The 24,672-nt window shown below is 37.8% G+C and overlaps 1 protein-coding gene across 1 annotated transcript; it reads right to left on the bottom strand.

Annotated features, from left to right (window-relative positions):
- Positions 1–244: 244 nt before the first annotated feature.
- On the bottom strand, positions 245–23,922 carry LOC110777576 (uncharacterized). The gene is made up of 21 exons (XM_021982177.2): positions 23,478–23,922; positions 23,278–23,362; positions 20,047–20,086; positions 19,702–19,950; positions 18,799–18,898; positions 18,647–18,721; positions 17,649–17,747; positions 17,343–17,459; positions 16,900–17,015; positions 16,648–16,747; positions 12,959–13,314; positions 12,057–12,381; positions 10,473–10,672; positions 8,863–9,081; positions 6,244–6,430; positions 5,711–5,952; positions 5,337–5,429; positions 5,152–5,253; positions 4,581–4,938; positions 1,475–1,612; positions 245–1,396 (listed from the first exon to the last, which is right to left on the bottom strand). The coding sequence occupies exons 1-21, from the start codon at positions 23,607–23,609 to the stop codon at positions 524–526; spliced, it is 4,206 nt and encodes a 1,401-aa protein (XP_021837869.1). The 5' UTR covers positions 23,610–23,922; the 3' UTR covers positions 245–523.
- Between the last annotated feature and the right edge of the window lie 750 nt (positions 23,923–24,672).

Below are 24,672 nucleotides of genomic sequence, written 5' to 3'. Positions count from 1 at the left end.
ATTGTAAACCTTAAGCGTGCACAGCCTTTTGATTTCATAATCATCATAGCGGGTAACTAAATGTTTTTTTTTTTGCGTGTAGAAAGAGGCACAAAGTATCAGGTGACAAAATCCGACAAATAACCAAAACCAATGAAAACTCCACAGCATAGGCGTATAGAGGGAAAGGGATAGTCGAGAGGATCATATATGTTAGAAACAAAATAAGCACTTAGTTGTTCCTAGTCAAATAGCCAAACCAGAATTAGTCCGACAAATATGTAACAAATCACTCACAAAAATGATAGGAAAATCTACAAATTTAGTATACAGCTTCCAGAAAACCCTAACTGTACCTTGATTTACTGAATACAAAGAATATTGATCGTAAAAATCAATGGTGAAATTGCCTGCAACATACCCAAGAAATCCCAGCAAAGAAGCTCAGGGACAAATATTACATAGACAAACTGATATCTTAACACACCAAAATGTTAAATTTCAATGGAATATACTAGAAAGTACATATCTCTTCACTTATTGGCTACATAAGCAGTTGTTCTAGATCCGCGAATGGAGACCTTGAGTTGCTTGGTTTCGTGACCCCTGAACCTATACTGTCAATTAATTGTTGCTCAGAAGCCTTGAGATCCAAGACTGATTGAGTCGAGTCAGATGTAGGTTGTGAAGCTTCAGGTTGATTTGATTCAACTGGTGGTAGAGCAACGGACTGACTAAAATCCGTGGGTTTAGAAGCTTCCAACTGGCCAGAATCAACATGAGTTGAAGATCCTGGATCACTTAAATCTGCTAAAGAAGGTGCTCCTGGTTGTGGTTGATCAGAAACTTCCGCAGAAGCAGCTCCAACTTCACCAGACTGGATAGAATCTGATAGAGCTGGTCCAGGTTGGCTGGCAGCTGCTGGAGGAGCAGCTCCAGGCAGGATGGACTCTGCTGGAGGAGCAGCTCCAGATTGGCTGGATTCTGCTATAGTTGGAACTCCAGGTTGACTGGAATCTGCTGGAGGCGACGCTCCAGGTTGGCTGGAATCTGCTGGAGGTGGCACACTCGAATCACCAGAATCTTTCGGTGGCAGTGTAACACCATTAATCGGTGCTGCAGTAGGAGGTGCTCCTAATAACAATGGCTTACCAGGCTCCTGTTGTAAACCCTTTGTAGCAGGCACCGGCTTCTTTTGAGCAGATATAGAGAGCGAGAGAGCACTCATCCCTGGAGGAAGAATTTCAATAGGAGCTTTTTTACCTGTGTCGCCTAGACTAGGAAGCTTGGGATCCTCCAATGAAGCCAGGAATGCAGCAGTTGCATCTGTTTTGGTTGTTCGAGTATGCTCAAGATCCTTCTGCAACATTTTATTCCAAGACTCAACCAAGTTCTTAAGAGTTGGTCGTCCATGGGCCTGACAAAATATGGACCGGTCAGATAAAGCAGTAATACCAATAAAAAAAAGGGATTCTTGAAACTTGAAATAGCATACATGAGAATGAAGTACAGCCTCCGCAAGCATCCCTGTCTCATGCCATGCCTTCTCCATGAGAGCGTTGTCACCCAAAACTGCAGCTGAGAATGCAGCTTCACGTCCCAAACCAAGTGAGACTAAATTATTCACCAGAGTCTGCAAGTAATTGGAGCATCATATAATTTTGAGTCCCACAAGCCATGTAATCACAAAGGAGAGAAAAAAGAAGGTTTTGATGATGAAAAATTGAAAAGGGCTACTATTGGCGTAAATGAATAAAATTAAAAGAAAACTATTTCCTTCCTTACTCGGACCCTCCCCTCAACTACCTCAGCAGAAAGGTGCCTATATTGGGTTGGGCTGCTGGTGTTCATATGAAAATAAGTGAAATATGTTCAACGACTCTAAATCAAAAGCTAGGAAGTACTATATCTTACTACGCATGAAATATAATACATTAAATAAAATCACAGCAAAGGAGTTGCTTGAAATTTACAGCATATTTCAGAGAAGCACCAAATAATTGGTATTTCAAAGTTTCTCATCACAAATTATTGGCTTCAACAAATTCTGATATGAAAAAATCCATAGCTCTATCTACATAATGAGAGGGAACTAGAAAATAACAGAAAGATATTTAGGTCCTCTACACAATGCGGGAAGACAATGCTCTTCAGCCTCTTATAGACCATACTTCCTCCGTTCCAAATTAGTTGACCCGTATTCCTTTCTGGGAAATTTCTTTTTAGTTGACGTGTTCCTATTTTAGGTAAGTGTTGTATAATGAAATGTCAATCGTAAACTCACATTTTCTCTAATTCTCTTCTCCCCCCCCCCCCCCCCCCCCCCCTCCCCCTTCTCCATAACATACAAAGTGTCTCCACCATCCCAAACACCTCTTTCCTCTCACCTCTAACCACCGGCTCTACCGACATCATCTCTCCGGTGCCCCCACCAGCGTAACTCCACCATGTACGACGTGACCCATATCAAGAATGATTGCTATCATTTTCTTTGACATCAGCACTTTAAAAATAGTTGATTTCCCACAACCCCCCTCATATTGCCGGTCCACCATCACCATTCACCACCGACGAGCCCTCATGCTTCTCTTTTCAACACTGAATTTTCTCTCTCCTCCTTTGCCTCCTTTCTCTAGTGGTTGAGTTTCGACCCTATGGTGGTCGATTTTAGCCGGAATTTTCAGATCTGAAACTTTTCCACCAGACCACCATCCTTACCGCCCTCGAAACCCTAACTCCAGTCACCGCTCTCTTCCTCCAATCCCTCAACACTACCCTCTTTCACCCTTACACCGTTTTAAGACTAAAAATGGAAACCCGTTTTATTTCTAGACTAAAATAGTTGTGCTTGTTAGTTAAAAAATGGAAAAATGAGGAGAGAGAAAGAGAGGGCTGATAAGATGTTGAAGCAGAGGAAGTGAAGAAAAATGAAGCTCACGTGACGAGGAAGAGGAACACTCATTCTTCTTTGTTGTATGCTTTGTTGAAATTTGGCCATTTTCGACAACATAGTTAAAGGGTGTAATCAAGTTTTGGAAATTAAGCTTAGTTCCAAGAAAAAGGAGTAAATTAATTAATCAATTCATAAGTGGAGCAAAACATTGATGTGAGAATTATGAGAAATTCTGGGTATGTATTACTTGTACGATAAGAGAAGGTAATATTAAATGAAGAGTGAAATTATTCTCTCTTTCAGCAGCTTTGGAAAAATGGAGAGTGGTCCCTCTAGAAAGACAAACACCCTTTTTCAAGTAGCCAAGAAGTTCTATAACACCCAGGGGATGTGAGAGCGTCACAGCGACCAGTACTCCCGCGAAATCAAACAATATTCTCATTTCACAGCATGGAGTTAAAGGCAAAAAAAAAAAGTTTAAAGTCCTATTGATAAGCTAAAAGACCAACTTAGAAGGTAAGAAACCTCCAAAGCATATCACTCCATAAATACAAACAACATCTCTCCAACACCTCCTATAAAGCTCCCACCCTCGGCGAGGTAAAAAGGGAGGAGGGGGATTCTGATCTTTGCAGACATACCTCTGTGACAATAGAGGAGGCTGTTCTCAACTGACCCTTACATTAAACAACATTTCTCCAACACACCTAAAACTCCAAGTATAACTACTACCAGAAGAATAAGATGAAGGAATACATGCTTGGGTCCACAATCCGTTACCAAAAGACCTCCGAATTTGAAAACTAAATAAAGTGATGCCGGACATAAACTATCACTTCAGATAGAAATTCACGAGTTTATTTCTCACCACTTCAGTTAATGCATCCACTGCAACAAAGAGAAGCTGAAAATTTGAATTTCCTAGTCTCTCCCAAATACCTACTCCGTTTAACAATTCTAACTTCTAAAAATACAAATTTTGCTGTACTATTTCTACCACTTGTACAGCAGCTATGTTGGAACATTCAAAACAAATGATTACAGAAAGGAGAGACACGAAGAAGAGAAAATGAAACAATAAGTACATTTCTGAAGTCGTGCAAGGTCGCAAGGATGGGTACCACTAGCCCAGTATCATCTAAAAGGTCATATGTGGTTAGAGACCGAGACAAAGATAGGGAATAAACCAAGCCGACCAAGATCCAAAGGCAAAGATCCATCACCATGTTCTGTGAAACATTTACTTTCCGGGAAGAGGGAACGGATTTTTTGTCCAAGGATATGCACTGATATAAGGCAGACTCGTAAAAACTTAAATAAAGATGATGCTATTCCTACTTCAAAAGTCAAAATGGCCCACTTCCCTCTTTTCACCTCAGTTAAAATTCAGGTTTCAATGATGGGATGCAATTATTGCCAGTTTATATTAAAAAATGGGTTTTTATTGTTATTGAAGAGTGGAGATATTCTAAAAGTTGCTAGATGCAACGGAATAAAGGAGAGCCATTGATATCCACATTTATAGATAGAAATTCCCAAGAGACGCCTCACTTGTCCTGAATTATCATAAATAGCTGAGGAAAATATGAAAAATAAAATAAAATGCATACTAAGTAAATCCAGAAGCTCCTTTTCAGGGTCGATACTCTAATAGCTTGAACAACAGTATCCAAGTACACTATAGTAGAAGAGAATAGAAGGAACATACACTTAAGCGTGTTAACTCCCCATGATTTGCAAGTCGCAAGGCCAAGCCCCTCAATTCATGACTCTGCAAAGATCCCTTTACAGAACCAGCAGCAGCTAACCGCTTAAGAGCTTCACGGGCAATCTCAGATTGTGCCGTTGCATCTGCAGCATCAATAAGTTCCAAGAACTGTTTTGCATATTTTGCTATCCCTTGAACTGCATCTACAATATTTTCCTTCTTAGCAGCTACATTTAACAGGTTTGTCAAATCCAACCCTGAAGTTTCTTGCCCTATATCCCTGCTGTTGCTCATTGTCAAAAGACACTGAAGGGCTCTTTTCAGATCATTTCCCTGCATGGCCAGATCAAACTCCAATCTGCGATAGAAAAGATGGAATCGCATATTAAAGATTATCACATATTCTAGAAATGTTGGAGTATTAATTCATAGTCAAAACGTTGACCAAATTCTATGCAATGAAAACAAGCATTATAATTGCCATCCACAACAAATCATAAAGACCAGTCAAAAGCAGAAGTAGCACTTTGTTGAAATGAACATCTTATATAGCTTTTGGCATGAGCTTCACCTCTTAGATATTCCAGGCAAATGAAGAGCTTCAGCAGCATAACCCATTCCGAGCATAAATTCAGCCAAGTCATCATGATGCTCTCTGCCAAGTCTAGTAGCCCTGAAGGTGCAGAAGTAATTAATGGACCACCTCATTAAGCATATACATCCAGCTAACATTGGAAATTTGAAGAAAAACATTACCATTTAACTGCACTGACAGCATCCCCATAGGCAGCAAGACAGCGGCAGCGAATACCAGGATGACTAAGAGATAAAGCATGGGCCCGCATATACCTGGAGGAAATTTCCAGCAATGCATGAAAATGAAAACTGAAATATAAAGAACCAACTCAAAGTAGAAATATCAAACATCTAAAGACAAGATGGGTTGAAATGCCAAAGTCAATTTTCTGGTTTTTCTTTTCTGGTAAGCATCAAAAAACCTTAAATTTCCAAAGGACAAAAGAAGAAGAAAAAGAAGAAGAAGAAGAAAAAGAAGAAAGCACCCAAAGATTTAGCTTTTTGCAGCCACACATGATTTTACGGTTCTACTATAGTTAAGATGTGATTGGTACCTGTCAATCAGCCAGAGTACTCCATCTCTAACCCCCACGACTACAAGTGGACCGATTGGTCGTTTCTGCTCCATAGGAAAGCGAGTTACCGCAACAGCGACACCCCCACCACCAACAGCAATGTCATTAGCTCTTCTATCTTCGGGCATCCCTGAATCATCCCCGTCAATTTTCGATAGTTTTGGCAATGTTAAGTAAGGTGGCACAGAAGGAGCATGCTGAAATGAAGCTAATCTCACGACCTGCAATGATATTCCATGCATCAATCATTTGTTAATCATACAAGTGATAGCAGAGTCGCTACGTCATGAGTGGAACATTGTATTAAAAGATCAACCAATTATAAAAGATCTTGCAACAGATGCTCTCATAGAAAGGACAATGTAATCCCAAATTTAACTGAATACTCTGTAACCTCATCACATGTAGAAATATCGGAAATTATCCTTGTAAGTTGTAACTAGTTTCATTGCTCCAAAAACAATTAATTTACTATCCAATGGGAGCATACATAGTTGAAGAAAACAATATACCTGAAGCATTGGTGGTCTAAAAGATACCCTTTCATTTGTATCGGCTTTTGGACCATCAACTGAAATCAGAGCTAATTCACCATGCTCAGCAACAGCTCTAGCTTGTACCTCTTTTAGTCTCAGTTCTTCTTTCATCCTCTTTGTCTCTAGATCAATTGGAGCAATTCCAGCATCCACAAAAACAACCCTGGCAAAGTTTATAAAGATAACGTAAACACGTTCGAGGAAGCAAACTTCATGAAAATTCAAGCCTAAAGAGCCCACGATAATTGTTGGTATAAAAGAATCAGAGTATTCTGGTGAACAATAGTGCACAAGCCCAGAGAATTAATAAAGAAGGGGCAGCACCAACTGGCATTGCCAACAAAACCCTGAAATTAGAGCTGTAACAGCAAACCAATCTACTATCACAGAGCACACGAATTCTGCTAGCACTACATGCAGACATTTTTGTTATCATTCTAATCAACATCGTCTCTTCTAAGGATCTATGCTCTTTAAAATCGATCCTAGTTCTTCCTGTACTACATCGCTTTTATTTACATGCTTTTCACTAGGTATTTGCAACAACAACAAAACCAAAGCTTTATTCCCAGCTGGATGGGGTCGGATGCACTATCAGGAATCTATTTCTTGTGGTCATCCACGCAGATCTTCTTTCTCCACTCACTTCTATCTTGCTACATGCTCTTGCTACGCCACTTTGTTCATGTCATTCTTAAATCCCTCTATTCGAGCCATATTTGGCCTCTCTCGGCTTCTTCTGAAATCTCCTTTATCCCAACTTCCACATTCCTGGCAGGTGCATCCTCTTGTCAACGGTGTACATGACTAAACCAATGCAGTTGTTTCTCCCTTATCTCATATTCATTTGTTTGCTTCTTCAACTTTCATCTGAATACCTTCATTCCTAATTTCATCCCTGAAGGTATTCCCACACATCCATCTTAACGCATCTCTGCCACAATCATCTTCTTACTTGCTAAATGCCAATATTTGGACCAACATAGTAACGTCCGTCTAATACTCAGTCTATAGAATTTTCCTTTCAACCTTAAACGCACACTAAGAACACACAATAACCCAGTTTGCTACCATTTTAGCCACAAGGTATTAATCCTATGAGTTACATCCTGATATTTATCCCTGTAAAATCGATCTGAGATACTTAAAACATTAACTAATTACCATCTAAAGTCACAAGAGCCTCACTACGCTTCCTCCCAATACTAAATGACACTCCGTGTACTCGGTTTTACTCCAACTTAACCTGAACCCTTGAGATTCTCTCTTTTGTCTCCAAACACTCCACATTACTTACCCCCCAGCTCCAGTCTCATCAATCAACACAATAACATCAGCAAACACCACGGTATCTCTTTGGATATACCTACTACTTCATCCAAAAATGTTGCGAAGAGGAAAAGACTTACAGTTCGTTTGTGTAATGCAGTCGAAATTGAAAAATTGTTCCACAAAACCTTCCTTCGTGTAATGCAGTCATAATTGAAGAATTCTCAGTCACACCTCCACTAAACCCTAACATCTGTTTTCATGTTGCAATACATATACTTAAGTCCTTAACTAGGTTAATATAGTTATATAGCATTACCAATTAATGTTAAATTGTTAAACCTTCTTGACTGTGACTTGCCCATAAATAGCTCCTTTCCTTTAGCTTCTTTAATAAAATAGAATGACGTGAGAAAGACGCCTAGAGACTACCATAGTATAACACTATATTTTGATAGGAAGATTTGAAGGACACAAGAGGGAGAGGAAGGTGAAGGATACATGTTGCATTATTTGGATAAGACATAGGGGAAGGGAATTTCAAGGATCCATTTTCTTTCCCTTTTTCATTAATCAAATCCTTTCATTTTTGGAAAGATTTGGGAGGAAAACAGAAGTTCACTCTTTCCCTCACCTCACCTTTCTCTTCCCTCTTTATCCTCCCTCCCTCTCCAACCACAAATGCTAACCAAACAAGGTGTAAGAAAAGATAGAGCAAAACTATCACACTCGATTACAAAAGTTATGTGCAAAAGTTATGACATATATAGTAAAAAGCTTAAAGTGGGAAACATGTATATACCGAGAGAAATATCAAAAACCGAAGTTCAGACAAAGTAACAATGTAGTAAGTTGTTTTATCAAAAATAAAACAGAAATGGTAGAAGGGAAAATTGTATATTTTGACCACTTATTTACAAAAGTTATGTGCACATAGATAGAAAACGGGAAGTAATATTAATATTATTTAAAAGGTACTCTCATAAGAATATCCGTTCAATATTAATGTCGCTATAGATGTTTGTGTATACAACCTCCGGATAACTTTTTAGTTGCACCCTTTCTTTTTTCCTTGTCAAATATTGTGAACCTCAACCACATTTATCTACGAATATATACAAAATTATTATCATGTGGGGTTTTATTAGATAAAAAAAATTAAAAATACAAAATTAAAGGTTTAATGGTCAAAGGCGTGTGTTGGAGACCATGAAACAAGAAAAATGGTGCAACTAAAAAAAGAGTTAAAAAGGACAAAGAAGGGACACTTATTTTAAATCATAGCTAATGGTGTTGAACAACATAGCTGAAGATCAAATAGCTTACTCGATGGTTGTTGGAGTAGCAACAAATAGCTGTCTGCGATGCCAAACAGCACTAGTTGCATAAGGAATTGCAACATCTCCCAAGTATCTATACTGAGGACGCAAGGAAGATATGACAATATATTTCTGATACGCAAAAGCACAATACTCAGCAGTTTGGTCCCAAGCTGTCCATTCTGGCTGTGGGAGAAGACTGCCAACAGGTTGAAAAGTTTCCCAGCTGCAGGCAGAAAATTAATCAGATAAACATTGAAAAGATAAAGTAAGCTAACATGACCAAATATAAGAAACTGAACAGAAAATTAAAAGGGAAAGGACGCTGTGTTTTCAGGTAGGATATCACCAACCAAACTGAAGCAAATGAGATATACAAGATCACAAGCAGCTGCAAATGAGCATTCCTATGGATAAACAATCAGCAGATAATCTCGCATTATTCACCTAAGCACTGAAGAACCCAGTCTCCCTCAGAAAGAATAACTAGAATAATGGATCAACTTGAAATGAACCTGAAGTCCTCAAGCGGTAGAGATTTAAAACATATAGGTTTACATTAACCACACTGAAAAGCAAATGAAAAGGGTGCAGAAGAAAATCAACTTACACCATCTGCTCCGGAAGTCCATCTTTTCTGGGTAAATATGAAATTTTATGCCATATCAATTCCTAACTTACACACGACCCTACTTAACTGGTTAAATATGCATAAAGTCTATCATTTGCATTGAGGACCAGTATCCAAGATTTTACGAGATTTACGACTAAGCAAAGCTCATCTTGTGGATTTCTTCTAAGCTACTGGTTCAGAAAAACTAGTTCTCGCCTTCCAAGAACTATGAAAAAGAAGCATAATAAGTGATAACCCTTCTAAAATCCACATTTGTCCCTATACCCACCAGAGGGTCGGACCCTTGACCAAGGGAATATACAAAGAAGATACCTCAGAGATGAACTTTCATGGGCTATGACGAACAAAACTTAATGATATTCTAGAGAAGCATACAACGCCTAGAATACACGAAAAGAAAAGAAAGTGCATGCCCCTTCATCCATTTGATTTGGATTACAACTACTAATGCTACACAAAGACATATACTAGGTACAGAGATAATAATATAAATTCCTATTGATTGTATACCCAACTTTTCTATATGTTCATTCATTATCATTACCCCATTGCCTCAAAGAAGCTCCCGCAAGAAGCGGGGTAAGGGGGGATCGGGTGTACGCAACCTTACCCCTGCAATTGCAGAGAGGTTGTTTCCAATTGACCCAAAAGCGATAACGGGAAACTACGGCCGGGACGACCATCTCCTACTTCATGGAAAGGAAGCAAAGAGGTTTTAAGAGCCATTTTGATTTAGTCCATTACATCCACAACCAAAAGAACAAATGAATCTTTGGCTCCATCGGAAATGGACATTACCCAACTTTTCTATATGTAAAGAGATATAATAAATAATGCATTATACATAACCATTAACAGTCAATATAGAGTAAAGCATAGATATAGCTCATCTATCAGCAGATAATCCAAAAACTAGCATGTAGTTAATAATTTTTTAACATAATACAGGACACACTGTGCCAAACGGAAGCAGAATGGCTCACCTATATAGCTGAAAATTTTGAGTGGATAAAGGACCAGAACCGACGCCGTCATCAAATGTGTTAAATGAAGATGCACTGGAGCCAAACCCTGACAATGGCATTGACTGAATTGTTGAAATTGCAGTAGCTGCAACAGCACTAACACGGCGAGAAGTTCTATATGCAACACCAAGGAGTGAACCACCGTGCAAACCGATAACCTGGTTGAAAAATCATTACAATTACATTATGATGTGCAAAATAGGCTGAACAGATCCCCTAACGTCAGTTATACAAACCATACATAGAAAATTACAAACTGGGTGATTTGAAGAATGCATCATCGACACCCGTAATGGAAAACCTATTTATGCACAATCATAATCAGATAGAAGATAATAAGATACAAGTTGATTGCTTGAAATCCCAAGATCTTGTTCTAGTGACCATTATCATTATAAGGTGATTATCATCAATCTACCACTTTCCACATTTAAGAAAAATAGTGCCAAATCCTGTTCCATGTGTTCTCCACGTGTCAAGAAGCACACCAACTTCCAAACCATACCAAGGGAGGATTTCTCCCTGACGTTCTGCATTCCAAAACTCATTAGCCTCTACTGCTCCCAAACCCTGACCCATGCAGCATAACCTCAATTCTAGCCACTACCCTGCACAGAATCACCAACCAGAAGCGCATGGACATCACTCTCCCAAGTCCCAGGACCCATAGAAGAGTCTTCAGTCCCCCGCCATTCATGGCACGCACACAGAACAAGAAGCTACCACTCAGAAGATAGACACTCATTCATAACCTGTCTTCTTGAACAAGAAAGCTTTTACCTCCTCTGACATCCATCTAATTCCAAAACAGGTGGGCAATTTTTCCACTTCAATTCGATTTTATAATCCTACACATAACTCCACTGACATGAAAAGGGTCACCCTAATCAAATTCGGCTTCTGATCAATAATCTTGATAAGTACAACGGTAGAAGCTTATTGTTGAAAGGAAATGGAAAAGGAAAAGATAATGGAAGAGGTGATAGTACTTCATTAACTGCACATATGGTTTCATTTGCTACACAATTTTGTCAAAAGCAGTTCCCTAATTCTCATTTACCAATAGGACCACTAATGTCATCAGCTGAAACCAGGGTGAGCAATGCAAAAACTACAAATGAAATTCTGAAGTAACCTATTCAAATTTACCCCCTTTTATATATATACTCCCTCTGTTTTCTTTTGTTATACCAATTTTCCATCAAGGGGTGTTCTTTTTGGTTCTACACACTTCTACTTTGTTCTATTTTTGGCTTACACATTTTACTATCTTAACCTTTTTCCCATAATATCTACACCATTCCACTCACTCTCTCTTACTTTATCCATCTTTTTCTTCCACCCCCTCACTTCTTGTCGGAAAAACAAAATTGGAGAGAGTATGTAACAGTTAACATCTAACCTAGGTGAAAAAATAAGGCAAGGTGAAGAGAATGAAACCGTAAAAGCCAATCATGTCAAACCTTCCATAATTAACACATTTTTGCATATCAAGTTGTAGAAAATAGAAACACTAATTGACAGAGTGAATACAGAACAAACCGGTTCACTCCTTTCACCAATCGATCTCATCAATATGTTAGATGTCCCATCATCAAGTACAATACGCACTTGAACAGAGGCAGAAGACGCCGCACTAGCTGCAGCAGCCGCAGCTGCAGCTGCTGCTGCTTCCTTCGCTTTTCTAGATGACCCCCCCTTTGGAATTACAGGTATTCGTGGAACAACAGCAGATTCTAATATTGCAAATCTATCACGACAGGTATCCCATGCCAAGAGTCGCGCACTGCCTGAATCAACAATGGACCAGTCGCTGACCTTGTATATAGAAAAGTACGGGATATCGGGCCACACCACTGAGAGATACCTACATCAAACCATAAGTAAGATAAGGTACAGAATATAAATTTCTGGTGGATAACACAATAAGATGGGACACTTCAGATTATATAGGGATCTCTTGGTCCCTTTTTGATAGATTAGGTGTTAATTTTAGTCTCTTTAACTCTCTTATGATCAAATAGAATAAATATGATAATGTATGAGGAAACTTTATGCTTATAATACCTAATAAAAAACTGTTTGACAAACATTTTTGTACCATAGACAATTTTGTAATACTTTACCACTATGTCACAACCTTTTATGTGCATACATCAAACGATATATTGTTTATACCAAACCAATACCCTCCAAAGTATTATCAAGTACCATTTTTAAAACATCTGTAGAAAATCAATCTATTAATTTCAAACAGCTTTATAGCCATCAGCACTTGGAGAAACAATGTTGTACTTGTAAATATTTTGACCTCAAGAGTGGTAACTTTCAAAATCCAAACCATGAGTATCGTCCCGGAGTTGAATAGTGTAGGGCTGTAGGCAATATGCCATACATGCATGGAGTTAAGCTAGCAAAAATTAAGACACGTACTAGACACTTACTTTCCTGTACTGCTTAAAGAAAGAACTGAATATGAATCATGTGGAACAGGTGTGCTTATGTGCTTCTTTATCTGTTTGACCTGCAATGCTTCTGAATCCACCTTAGACCTAGCTGATTCGGTCAACGAGCCGTTGCTACCCAAAGATGGGTTTGCTGTATTAGACAACTGAAAGGTCAATAATTTGAGTTCTCTTTCAACTACATATACAGCAGAATGCTCTCGACTTCCGGGTGGTGATGGTAGAGCAACCACAGGTGGAAGAGCTCGAAAATCAAACTCGCTAATAATTACACCAATATTTGTTCCAGTAGCAACCAAATGTGGCTGTAAAGGATGTGCAACCATACAGTAAACCTGCAGTAGAAAGTAATAATTTCACTATTTAATCTTTGATTTTCTGTCACCTTACGGAATAGATCTCAGTATATTTCAAAAAACCATATTAACAATGACTAAACCAGTACAAAAATTTAATAAGAAAAAGACATCAACTATAACTTCAGCAAAGATATTACCTAAAAAACTATATTAACAATGACTAGATCGGTACAGAAATTTAATAAGAAAAAGACATACACTATAAGTTCAGCAAAGATATTACCTAAACAAGCTTCATGATCTGTGCTTCAGAAGCAGCGTGAAACAGATTTCTCTAAAGTAAAATACATATCTAAAATGGAAAGGAGAAAGTCAAAGGGGTTGCCATCAATTTTACTAATACCATGTCCTGCATGACAGCATCTAATTAAGAATCCTTTGGGGATTACAATACTACACAGTCACTATACGTCTATACCTACCCCTACTAACTGCCAACACGCTACAAGAGATTAACAATTACATTGCATCAATCCTTGAATCCATGTTGAAAAAAATTCTATTTCAGTCAATGCAAAAAAATTGTCAACGTTGAGTTGCTGACAAATCCAAACTTACAAAAGCTTACTGATTAATAACTAATTAGAGAAAATTACCCCTTATCCTTACCAATAATGTATTGAGAGATTTACATCAGCTCTAAAACAATCAAATTAAGCATCAACCGCATTGACATTCAAATTTTGACAGAAGCATGTAGAACATTTCATATGGAAGACAAACCGCAACTGGACATTTGGTTAGAGGTTTTCAGACTTCAGAGTAGGGAAGGGAATTTTCTTTTACCCCTACTAGATTTTAGTTAACTTTTGCTTTGGTTCCCTTCTCTGCTTTGTTTAAATGGGTGCACCACAAATGCCCTTTCTAAGATCCCCCCCTACCGCACTTGGGACTTATACTAATAAAAGGGAAAGGAAGGGGAGGAGAGGGGAAAGAAAGGGAGGAGGAGGTGGAGCACCAAAACTCTCCAATTTTGAGGGATGATGTTGATTAAAAAAGGCAGAGAATATGGATGTCTCCGTCTCCTTCTGCCAACCCCTTATCCAATAAAGATTAAAGAGAGCTTGTCCCTCTCCCTTTCCTTTCCCTCCCCTTTCCCTCCCTTTCTCTCCATTTCCTCTTATCCAAACAAAGTGTAGATTCCCCAAATTTGGTTTTTAGTTTTGACTCTCAGCTGATCAAAATCACCCACCACGACCAGGTTCGTCAACACCGCCACTCTCTTTTGCCAGACACCCCAACCCTCACCATCCTGGCAACTGGCCTCTGACATAATGGACCTCAAGCCACCAGCTGACCAGCCCCAACTTATCTTCCGTCCAATATGTTATAATATCAACCCAACCCCAGCTTGACTGCTAGCCCCAGCACAGCCCTCTCCAGCAACCTAAATCCACTTCTCTCTTTACTAAAGACACCAAAAACATCTCCCCCCAAGGCCCCAACCAAAACAATGTGAAACTCATTTATAGAGAACAGTTCGACCCAAATCCACCACCAGTTCTTCAGCCTCTCTGTTTTCAAAACCTTTAATACTTCGTAGTTGGTACTTTGCAAATTCAAACTCCAAATCAGATCAAAAGAGATAAGAGGAAAACAAAGTGGGTCTTTCCGGAAAAGTTTAAAGGTACACCGTACACTTTAGGAGAGATACGAGTAGATATAAATATCTCATGAGAGAAATGACAAAAATCAAACAAGTAGAAGAAACAAATCCCCCAACCAGCAAGGCACCAATTGACCGAACTCCAAATTGAGTCTCAATGGGAAAAAAAATATTGACATCCAAAAGAACAATAATATTTCTGGATGCCAGAGTCTGGCTGCTTCAAGGAAGGACTAGGAGACAGTGGTCTTAACTGGTTGGAGGATGTGGTAGTTGTGGAAGATCCGAAGATGGAGGATGGGAGAGGGAGGAACGTGGAGAACTGAGTAACCAAAAAGGGTCAAACAGATAAATAGATAAATTACAGATGAGGGTACTTTCCCTTGTAATTTAAGAAGAAAAACTCTGCTCAAAGGAATGAGATTTAATTCCCTGTTGAAACTAAATAAACTAATCAAATTCTCTTTCTTCGTTTCTTTCCCTTTCCTTTACCAGAATTAACAGGCCTCTAATTGTGTCTACTATTTTTTTACCTTTCTAATTCTTGGCGGGGATTCAGGGAAGACAACCTTTTCCCCCAAAACTAATGCATTGGTGAATGCTCCGGTACTTCCCATGCAGCCAGGATACTAGTACACCAACTTGAACAGTACTTGAAAGCTTAAATTTTAGTGAAACTTTAAATATAGGACAGAAATCAATATGCTCTTCCTGAGGTTATACAGTAAAAAGAAAATACCTGTGGTGGTTCCAAAAACACAAAACAAGACTTCAAACATGTGTTAACCGCCACTAGGATCCGTGAGACCAAATGACTTACAATCATATTAACATTCAACATTTACCAATAAATATTACTCCGTACTACTATTTCAACCACTCTCTTACTGCAAGGAGCAATACTTGTTAACAAATGTTAATCCTGTTTGGCAATTTTAACAATAAGCTTACCTGAGGTTGCTATGTTGAACAAACTAAATCTTAAAAATGAATAACTTGAGTGAAAATGTGGCCTATGAACTAAGCATTATCTCCACCGACAAGATTTGAATCCAACCATAGCTTAGGGCCCTACATCATATCAACTTTTTATCCATACATCTACGTTCAATCCCTACAAGATCAGGAGCCTTTTTCACAGGGGATATTATCAGAAGCTAGAATTTTCCCCTATCCACTTACTTCCTCCATTTCACAATAGATACATCATGTTGACTTTTTAACTATTTATACACTAACTTTAACTGATATCTTTAATTACATTATTAATAAAATAAAATAAAAAAATTAGATATTTTAAAGTTATATATTGAGATTAACCCAGTTACAATGAAACATACAAAATCTGTCTTTACATATTAGTAATAAATGTAGTCAAAGTTAATAAATAACTAGTGTGAAAAGTCAATATGATGCATCTATTAAGAGACGGAGGAAGTATTGAGATATTGTTAGCTTTCGGGTCAACTGCTCTAAGATTTACATGCTACAATATCACTATACAAAATAAAAAGAAATAGCACAAAATAAAAATAAAAACGCAAACACACGAACAAAATAAAACACAAACGCGAACACGAACACATGGACCCAAAAAAAAAACCATAATTTAACATGATCAGCTTCACCAAAATTATCAAGCCTCCCATAATTACTACTTCAGACTTACTAACGACACCGAAAAAACTTGCAATGGTACATACCCGAAGCTTTTTGCTCGGTGCAAGAGCATGTGGAGGTACAAGGGAGGAAAGTTCGCATAATGGTCTTGTCAGGACTGAATAAGTTGGATGTTCAATGGCCCTGCCAAAAGGACAATAATCCCCATGTAAGAAAGAGTGCCAGTCATTTCTAATCACGACAAAAATAATCTCCAAGCAACTTGCTAAAGCACTTTCCAACATAACATAGAAGTGGATGTCAGGAAAATCTAAATAGTAGTGCAGATGCATTACCATATATGTGAATCCTTCACACAGGTTAATATATCAAGGTTTGGAGCACGAGGATGGCACCAAGATGCCACACTATGGCAAGACATCTTAGGAACTGGCTTTATGCGCCGCATCTCCTGAGAAAGAAGAACAATCATGTGACTATGTGAGAGTGCAAATCTAGAACAATCATCAGGAAAAAGATTTATCTCGTCTACACTGACTATACAGCAGATATTGCCCCTTTAAATTAAAAATTCCAAAATCTTGAACTCAACTGTTATGATAGCATATATCAACATTTGCAATCAATGGCCTAGTTTCCTCAATCTTATACCAGAAATAAAACAGCAAATTAATTTTTCTGTTCACATACCAGTATAGTACTCATAGTTTAATCAGAAACTGCACAACAGAAAGCATTAAACTGCCAAAAAGAAAACTCAGCAGCATTCACAACCTACCTTGAATGAGATTGTATCCCATATAGCCAATGTTTTATCAGCACCGATCGTGATAAGCTGCGGTGCACCACCAGAAACTCTTGATAATTCTACAGCCACAACTCCACCATCATGTGCCTTCAAAAGTACCAAGAAACATAAAGAAATTTCAGATGGATCACAAAAAGATTAAGAAATGATGACAGGCTTGCAAGTTGAACGGTTTCAAATTTAACTCTCGATGAAAGTAGCCAATAAGAAACAAACATCATCATGAAATTACCATATTCGACTATAAGATCAGAAGAAAGAGAACAGAGCAGCTACCTTTAGACTAAGTTTGGGTACAAGCTCTCGTGAATCGTGACCATGATCGGCACTCCAAAGTATTAGTAAACCATCACTTCCACCTGAGACCAGCAATGCCTATAATCACGTGAAAAGTGATGATCAATCAACAATATTGACATGGTAGCCACCAACCAAACAAGATCCACGTATATAGAGAGGTAATCCCCATCATGTGACAGGACTCTAAAAATATCCATTCCACTATCCAAACATGGTGTGCTAATTTATAATAGCAAGTTCCAAAGTAACAAACATAATCTAGCACCTCTTCTCCTGTAGTCATATCCAAGAACAATAGAACATCTGTTCTTCGGAGCCTCCAAATCCCTTCCACATTCCCCTCCAACAGCCAGGAAATTCTTAACAGTCAGCATGAATTCAATATAGACAGCTAAAATATTACTCCCTTGGTTTTTAAGAAGATTTCACCCTTGCCTTAAATAGATGTCTGAGAAACTTCAACACTTGCTTTCAACTAACTTTCTCTTGCTTTTTCTCTGTCTATCACTCTATCCACAATTTTTAATCTTCCCGCCAAACCCAAGGGTCAAATCTATTTCAGGACGGAGGTGGAGTTTTCCAAAACTAGCTCAACCTTTATGGTTGAAACAATTGAATGAGAAACCATATGGTCCTATGCCTAAAGCATGCATATGTTTCATGGAGAGGTTGGTGACATTGGTGTGAACTGTGAAGTATGGAATATAACAGCAACTGAAGGAAATGATACTTCAGACCACAGTAAAACAAGTGTACACAGGCTTAAACCAATATACCATTATCAAAAGAAACTCAGACCCAAGGGGCAATGATGGCAAAGAAACTGATGAGGCTTATTTGACCCTCCATCTTACCAGATTCATGCTTTTTACTCCTCCAAACAGTAGAGAAGATGTCAAAAAACAACAAATTAGTTTGACAAATGCACCAGTAGTCGGTGTTAAGCTGTTTATACAAATTCTACGAAGGATTACCTCGCCTGAAGAAGCCATGAAGGTCATGAGACAATTTATAGCTCCTTTGTGGCCTCCAGTGTACCTTCGGGCAAGCTGTAACGAAGCATCAGACACTCTATGAAACAAAATATCAGAAGTCAACAGGAATCAGAAAAGCTTCACAGTCTGACCTTCCAAGTTATCATCGAAAGAACTCGTATAACACCATCTGATCCACCAAAAGCAACTAGTGGACCTTCAACTGCAGTGGATCTATACAAGAATTCCATACTGCAAATCCAAATTTAAACACGAGTAAGCAATGGCATATGCAACAGCCACCCTAGAGTCCAATCTTATATCAGGATCAAAACCCCTTTCATATTTTTTCATTGATTTCTCTTTGATGGTAAAGCGGAGATGCAAAGACTTAAAATAGATCATGTATGACTTGCCAGTTGCCAAGTAACATGGTAAGCATGTCAAAAGGCACGGTTGAGGGCCTCGAGGCAGTCTAAAGCATTGCAGTGCTTGAGGCACAAGAGATGTGCCGGAGTAACAGATTAAGTAATTATATCAGGCTCTGAAATGCTTCAAGATTCAAAAGACATAAATCCTACTTCCTCCGTTTAGAAATAGTTGCACCATTTTCACTTTATGCACTATGCATATATTAACTTTGACTCTCTTTTTACACATACATAAAATATAAATGTTATCATATAAAAACGTGGTTGGATTAGTCTCAGTGTCTACTTTTCAAATAATCACAAAATATTTACTAATAGATAATTAGAGACATTAACGGTCAAATGTGTGCATTGGCAAACGTGAAAGTCAAAGTGGTGCAACTATTTCTAATCGGAGGAAGTACTTTTCTTCTTTATGTGACACGTATATCGTGATGCACTAATATAAAAAAAAAACAATGGCTTTTATATGAATGACTACTCTTAGCTATGCAGTTGTGCACCGTGTTTTGCCTAAATGCACACCTCCTACTCAGGCATTACTGCTAATTTCTTCTTCCCCTCATGCCAATATCTTGGGTATATATACAAAGACAATTTATTTAGAGATTCTAGTAGCATTACCACATTAGGGATCTATTATCAAGTTCTTGCTTGGGAACATCACGACCACGCATTGTTACCAAGTCCAAAAATATAGCTTTGTTCTCACAACAGATGACCAGAAAATGTCTTCCTTTTGTTGCTGGTGCGAGAGGACTCAAAACAGAAGTGACATTACTAACTGCCGATGGAGACTCAGCAGCTGCTGCTCGATTACGCCAAAGTTGCCAAAACCGTACATCATCATCATAAAAGTTGACTTGCTTAACACTTCAACCAAAAACAGCCACGTAAAATTCAATTTGTACCTCGAAACAGTAGGAAACTAAACAACCATTGCAAGTAAAGAAAGTAAGAACACCTCACCTTCCTCCACGTATAGCTTCAGTAGGCTTCCCTCTAGACTCTAACAACAGCATGATGAAAGATGTCAACGACAGTAAAATAGTATCAGCGAAGGCTAATCAAAACACATTAATGACAAGAACAGTCACATGATAAATCAAAAAATATTTTACACTCAATGGTATAACACTATAACCTTTACTTTCTAACTTGCTAATAATTGATAAGCAACCAATCATGATAATAATCTTTGAGGGAAAAAAAAGCAAGTAAATGACACACTAGTATATCACATTATAGTATGAAGTTATAAACTACTCCCTCTCTCCTATATTTAGAATTTACACTTTCCATTGTTATCCATTCCAGATTACTCCCTCCGTCCCTTAATACTCGCACCGCTTTCCTTTTCGGGTCGTCCCTTAATACTTGCGCCGCTTCTATACATGGATATTCTTTACCAATATTATATTATTTCTCACACTTACCTACTATTCTACTAATCCACCTACACTCCTACTCCCTACAAAAAATCATTTAAAAATTGACACCCCCCACTCCCCACCCCTTGCACATTCCCCACTAACTATATTAAAAAAAATACCCCACTATCAAGTATCAACTAACACCCATTAAATTAATAAGTCAGTTCAAGTGTCTTAAACTCCGCACCGGTCAAACCGGTGCGAGTATTAAGGGACGGAGGGAGTAGTTTTTACACTTCTATTTTGGGAAAAGCCCAACAATTATTTTAATACCACTCTCTTCCCACTGCCAAAAATGTAGGGTCCCACACTCTCTCACACTTAATTAAAAAAGTATTCCACTATCTTCTATCACATTTACTTTTCAATAAAATAATACCTCATTATCTGTTCACGTCTACATTTCCAATAAATAATATTTGATAACTAAACAACAACTATCTCCCAAAACTTTGTGTCTTGATGAGCGTCAAAACTAGTATTAGACGGAGGGAGAAATACTAGTACGTTATAACTCACTGAGTACACCAGATATAACACGATTTTATCTGTTAGATGTGTGATAGCCTCTAGCAAAGTTTAGTCAGCTTGACCAACACTAAGGCTAGCCTAGGTAAAATCTCAACTTGATGTCTTGATGTGGCTAACCGCTAACTCGTAAATATGCCAAGCTGGGAAATTAAATATCCTCGTATAGGTAAACCAATTATTCAGCATCCATCTAGTGCACTTTCAAGAATTTCACGCCTTTTCTTACAATGTTATCTTCGGGTAACAATTTTTACTCTAACACGCAGTAAAAGAGGAAGGGTGTCAATCTACGCCAGAGCTCATATTTGTGTGTCTAAAGCCAGGCTCGGTTATAATCTCACAAGATAACTCAGTTCCTTATAAATCTAAGGACAAGCTATCCATTATGAATCTAGTTAAATCTACTCAGTTCTACTACCATCCTATTCGCATGCAGATATGGTCTGGTTGCATAAGGATATAGGCTTGATATACAATACTTGCTTCTGAAGAAGCCAAGCCAATTGATCAGACTTCCCTCCCTCGCCATTTGGAGAATTGGAGTTCAAAAAGCATTTCATTACAGCTAGGAAAGTATCAAGGGGAAAGCTGTTACATAAGATTCTCAAATAAATAATACTCCACTTGATTTATAGTAGTAGGTGCGACCTTTGGAAGAAGGCAAGGGGTCACTTTATTATGTACTTGTGTGTCCTTGGTTACTAATGTACTAAACAGAGGTTGCCCTTAATTGGAATTGTTCTGCTTATTGCAAAACAGCCAACAATCTGCTTTATGGCTTAGAAAAGAAAAATGAAGTACTTGGAAGCCAGAAGGGTGGATACCAATTCTCTCATCAATCAAAATAAGTTGCATCTAAAACAGTGCACACACACAAAAATGATGTAACAATATAGAAAAAGGACAAGCCACTGTATTTTGTCGTGCGGAATCAACTATTAACCTCAATTGAGGAGACAATGTTGTAGTCTTGAGAGGCCCGGAGTAAAGCATCAAATTTTGTATGTGAATTACTTCTTCTTGGTATCTCTTTTATGTAAATTGCGATTTAAGGACATTGGTGCTCTGATGGAATTGGAAAATGGTGGGAATGTTTTAATATTTTCCTTTTTGCAATTTCAATGTACAGATATATTGTACTTCCTCTGTTTTCTTTTAGTTGTTCCACTTTGACTAGCACGATTGTCAACGCACAACTTTGACGATTAACAACTCTAATTATTGATTAGTAAAAATTATAAAAAGTTATATGTGTAACCTACATATTGAGACGAATCTAACAAGATCCAAATGATTGTTTTCTATTTATTTTATAAAAGCCTAACAAAGGTCAGAGAGAAACATGTGAATAGTGCCCAAAGTCAATATGAAACAGCTAAAATAAACAAAGGAAGTATTATTAAACAAGAAAATAAAGAGACCAAATTATGCCAAAACATAGAAACCCAATTTCCTTCATATATATACAAAATACAATACTAGATGGGTAACCAAAATAAAAGAAATTCTGAAATCATACAAGAATCAACAGCCTGCTACATTTGAGTAGACATTTTAGCATTAAGAAAGCAAAATTGTCCCCTCACAAAAAAAAAATGGAAAATTGAGGAAAGAAATAGTGGCTAAAACGGGTGGAAAAAAATTAGGTTGCAGAAAAGCCTATCAACTGAAGTCGGTGGAGAGCATAATCTAAAACAATGGATGGAAAAGTTGGCAATACCGTCTTCACAGTTTGTTAAGAGGATGGTTTGTAGAAAGATATTATTAGTCCCTTCTGATAAAATAGAGGATACCTTACTCCAACATCAAACTACAATCTAATCCCTTGCAAGTAGCAACAGCTTTTGCATGTTAAAATCAACATTTCATAGACAATAGAGGAGGCGGTGTTCATGTATTGAATGGTTAAATGGCAAATTATACTTTTTTGCATGTTCAAACTACAAAACATGTACTCGCTCCATCGAGCAAGGCAAGACTCAAGAGCTTATCCACACTACACAAACTATGAGTTTCTTACGAAGTGAAGTGGGCATCGAGAGTGTTCATTTGTATATCTATATCACTATTCATGAAAACCATAGAGTTCAAATAAAAGCTGCCTTAGTTTAATCTCATGATCATACAACCAAAGCAACAAACAGCACTCTAACTCAATACAGAAGTGATAACATTAAATACCCCCAAACACAATTCATATGCTGGATAAATGAACAAGAGATCGTTGGATATTTACCAGACTCGCCCTCGGCAAGCTTCTCCAATTTGGCACCAACAAGCCGCCTTTCATCAACTCCACCAGCTTTTAGCTCATAAATAACCTATAATCAAAACCAAACAGCAACAAAAAAAAAACACAAATTCATACATACTCATTTCATACATTTAAATTCACACCCAAAAAATGGGGAAATGTAAGAGTAAGTATGTATAGACCTGGCGATGTTCCCAATTCCAAACGGAGACATGATCAGAGGCATCAGAGGTGACTAGCCATGGATGAGTTGGATGAAGTTGAATTTTGACAATCTTCTCATTCGTCGGCCGAAATGCCCGTAATCTCAGCATTTTCGATTGCTCCGTTTTTCCTTCTCTCTAAAATCAGGCCCGTCCCTGATCCATTACCGAGAATAGCAGCAGCAGTGGAGGAGATGGTTGACAGAGGCACCGCCGACTAGAGGTAGTGAAATGGTGATACAACTACAAGATGCTGCTGTTGTAATTTCCCGACAAGGAGGAGGAGGAGGAGGAGGAGGAGATGCAGAGCAGATGCGCCTGGGTGATTTGCCAGATTTGGAGTTACAGAAAATTCATTCGTACAAAATACGGAGTACTCCTCAGTTTTTTAATTTTTTTTTTTTTTTTTTTTTTGTTAAGGTAAAAATTAGTTCATTGATAAAATAGGTCATACGACATCTATAATAGAAATCAAAACTAACAAATACTTTCTCTGTTCTTATTTACATGACACAATGGGGTTTTAGACACTATTCACACAAGCACCTTTGACTTCCTTTTGTGGTTTATACATAAGTAAAAACATAGTCGTGTGGGGTCTTATTAGATTCATATCAGTAAATATTATTTAAATATCAATTTTTTATAATTTTTGGAAACCAACAATTAGAGATATTAATGTTTGAAATCGTGCATTTGTAAACGTGCCTAAATAATTGTGTCATTTAAAAAAGAACGGAGGAAGTACAAAATAATTTGGATCAAACAAAATGCTAATCCGGCAAAACCACGAACGTTGTAGATGAGATCTGACAATGATGAATACCCTCATTTAGATCCTTGATTGTGAATAGGAAAAAAAACTTGTGAATTAAGTTCGATACGGAGTATATAAGAAAAAAAACATAGTCATTTGTGGTCTTGTTTGATTTGTCTGAATGACTACTTTAATAAGATGAAAATTTTATAGTTTTTAATAACACGTAACTATAGATATTAACGATATAAAAATGTGCATTTGCACATGTGCCAAAGGGAAATGGGAAAAACATTTAGGAAGACAGAGAGTATTTTTTTTCAATAGTCTTTTTTTAAAAAACTTTTTTTTACTTTTGCGATATTGAAAAACATTACATTGCTCAATAGAAGGGTGACAATGGATTGGAGGTGAATG

The sequence above is a fragment of the Spinacia oleracea genome, chromosome 2 (assembly GCF_020520425.1).
Source record: "Spinacia oleracea cultivar Varoflay chromosome 2, BTI_SOV_V1, whole genome shotgun sequence".
Lineage (NCBI taxonomy): Eukaryota > Viridiplantae > Streptophyta > Magnoliopsida > Caryophyllales > Amaranthaceae > Spinacia > Spinacia oleracea.
The sequence above is the reverse complement of the archived record's forward strand: the minus strand, read 5'-3'. Positions and strand labels throughout refer to the sequence as shown.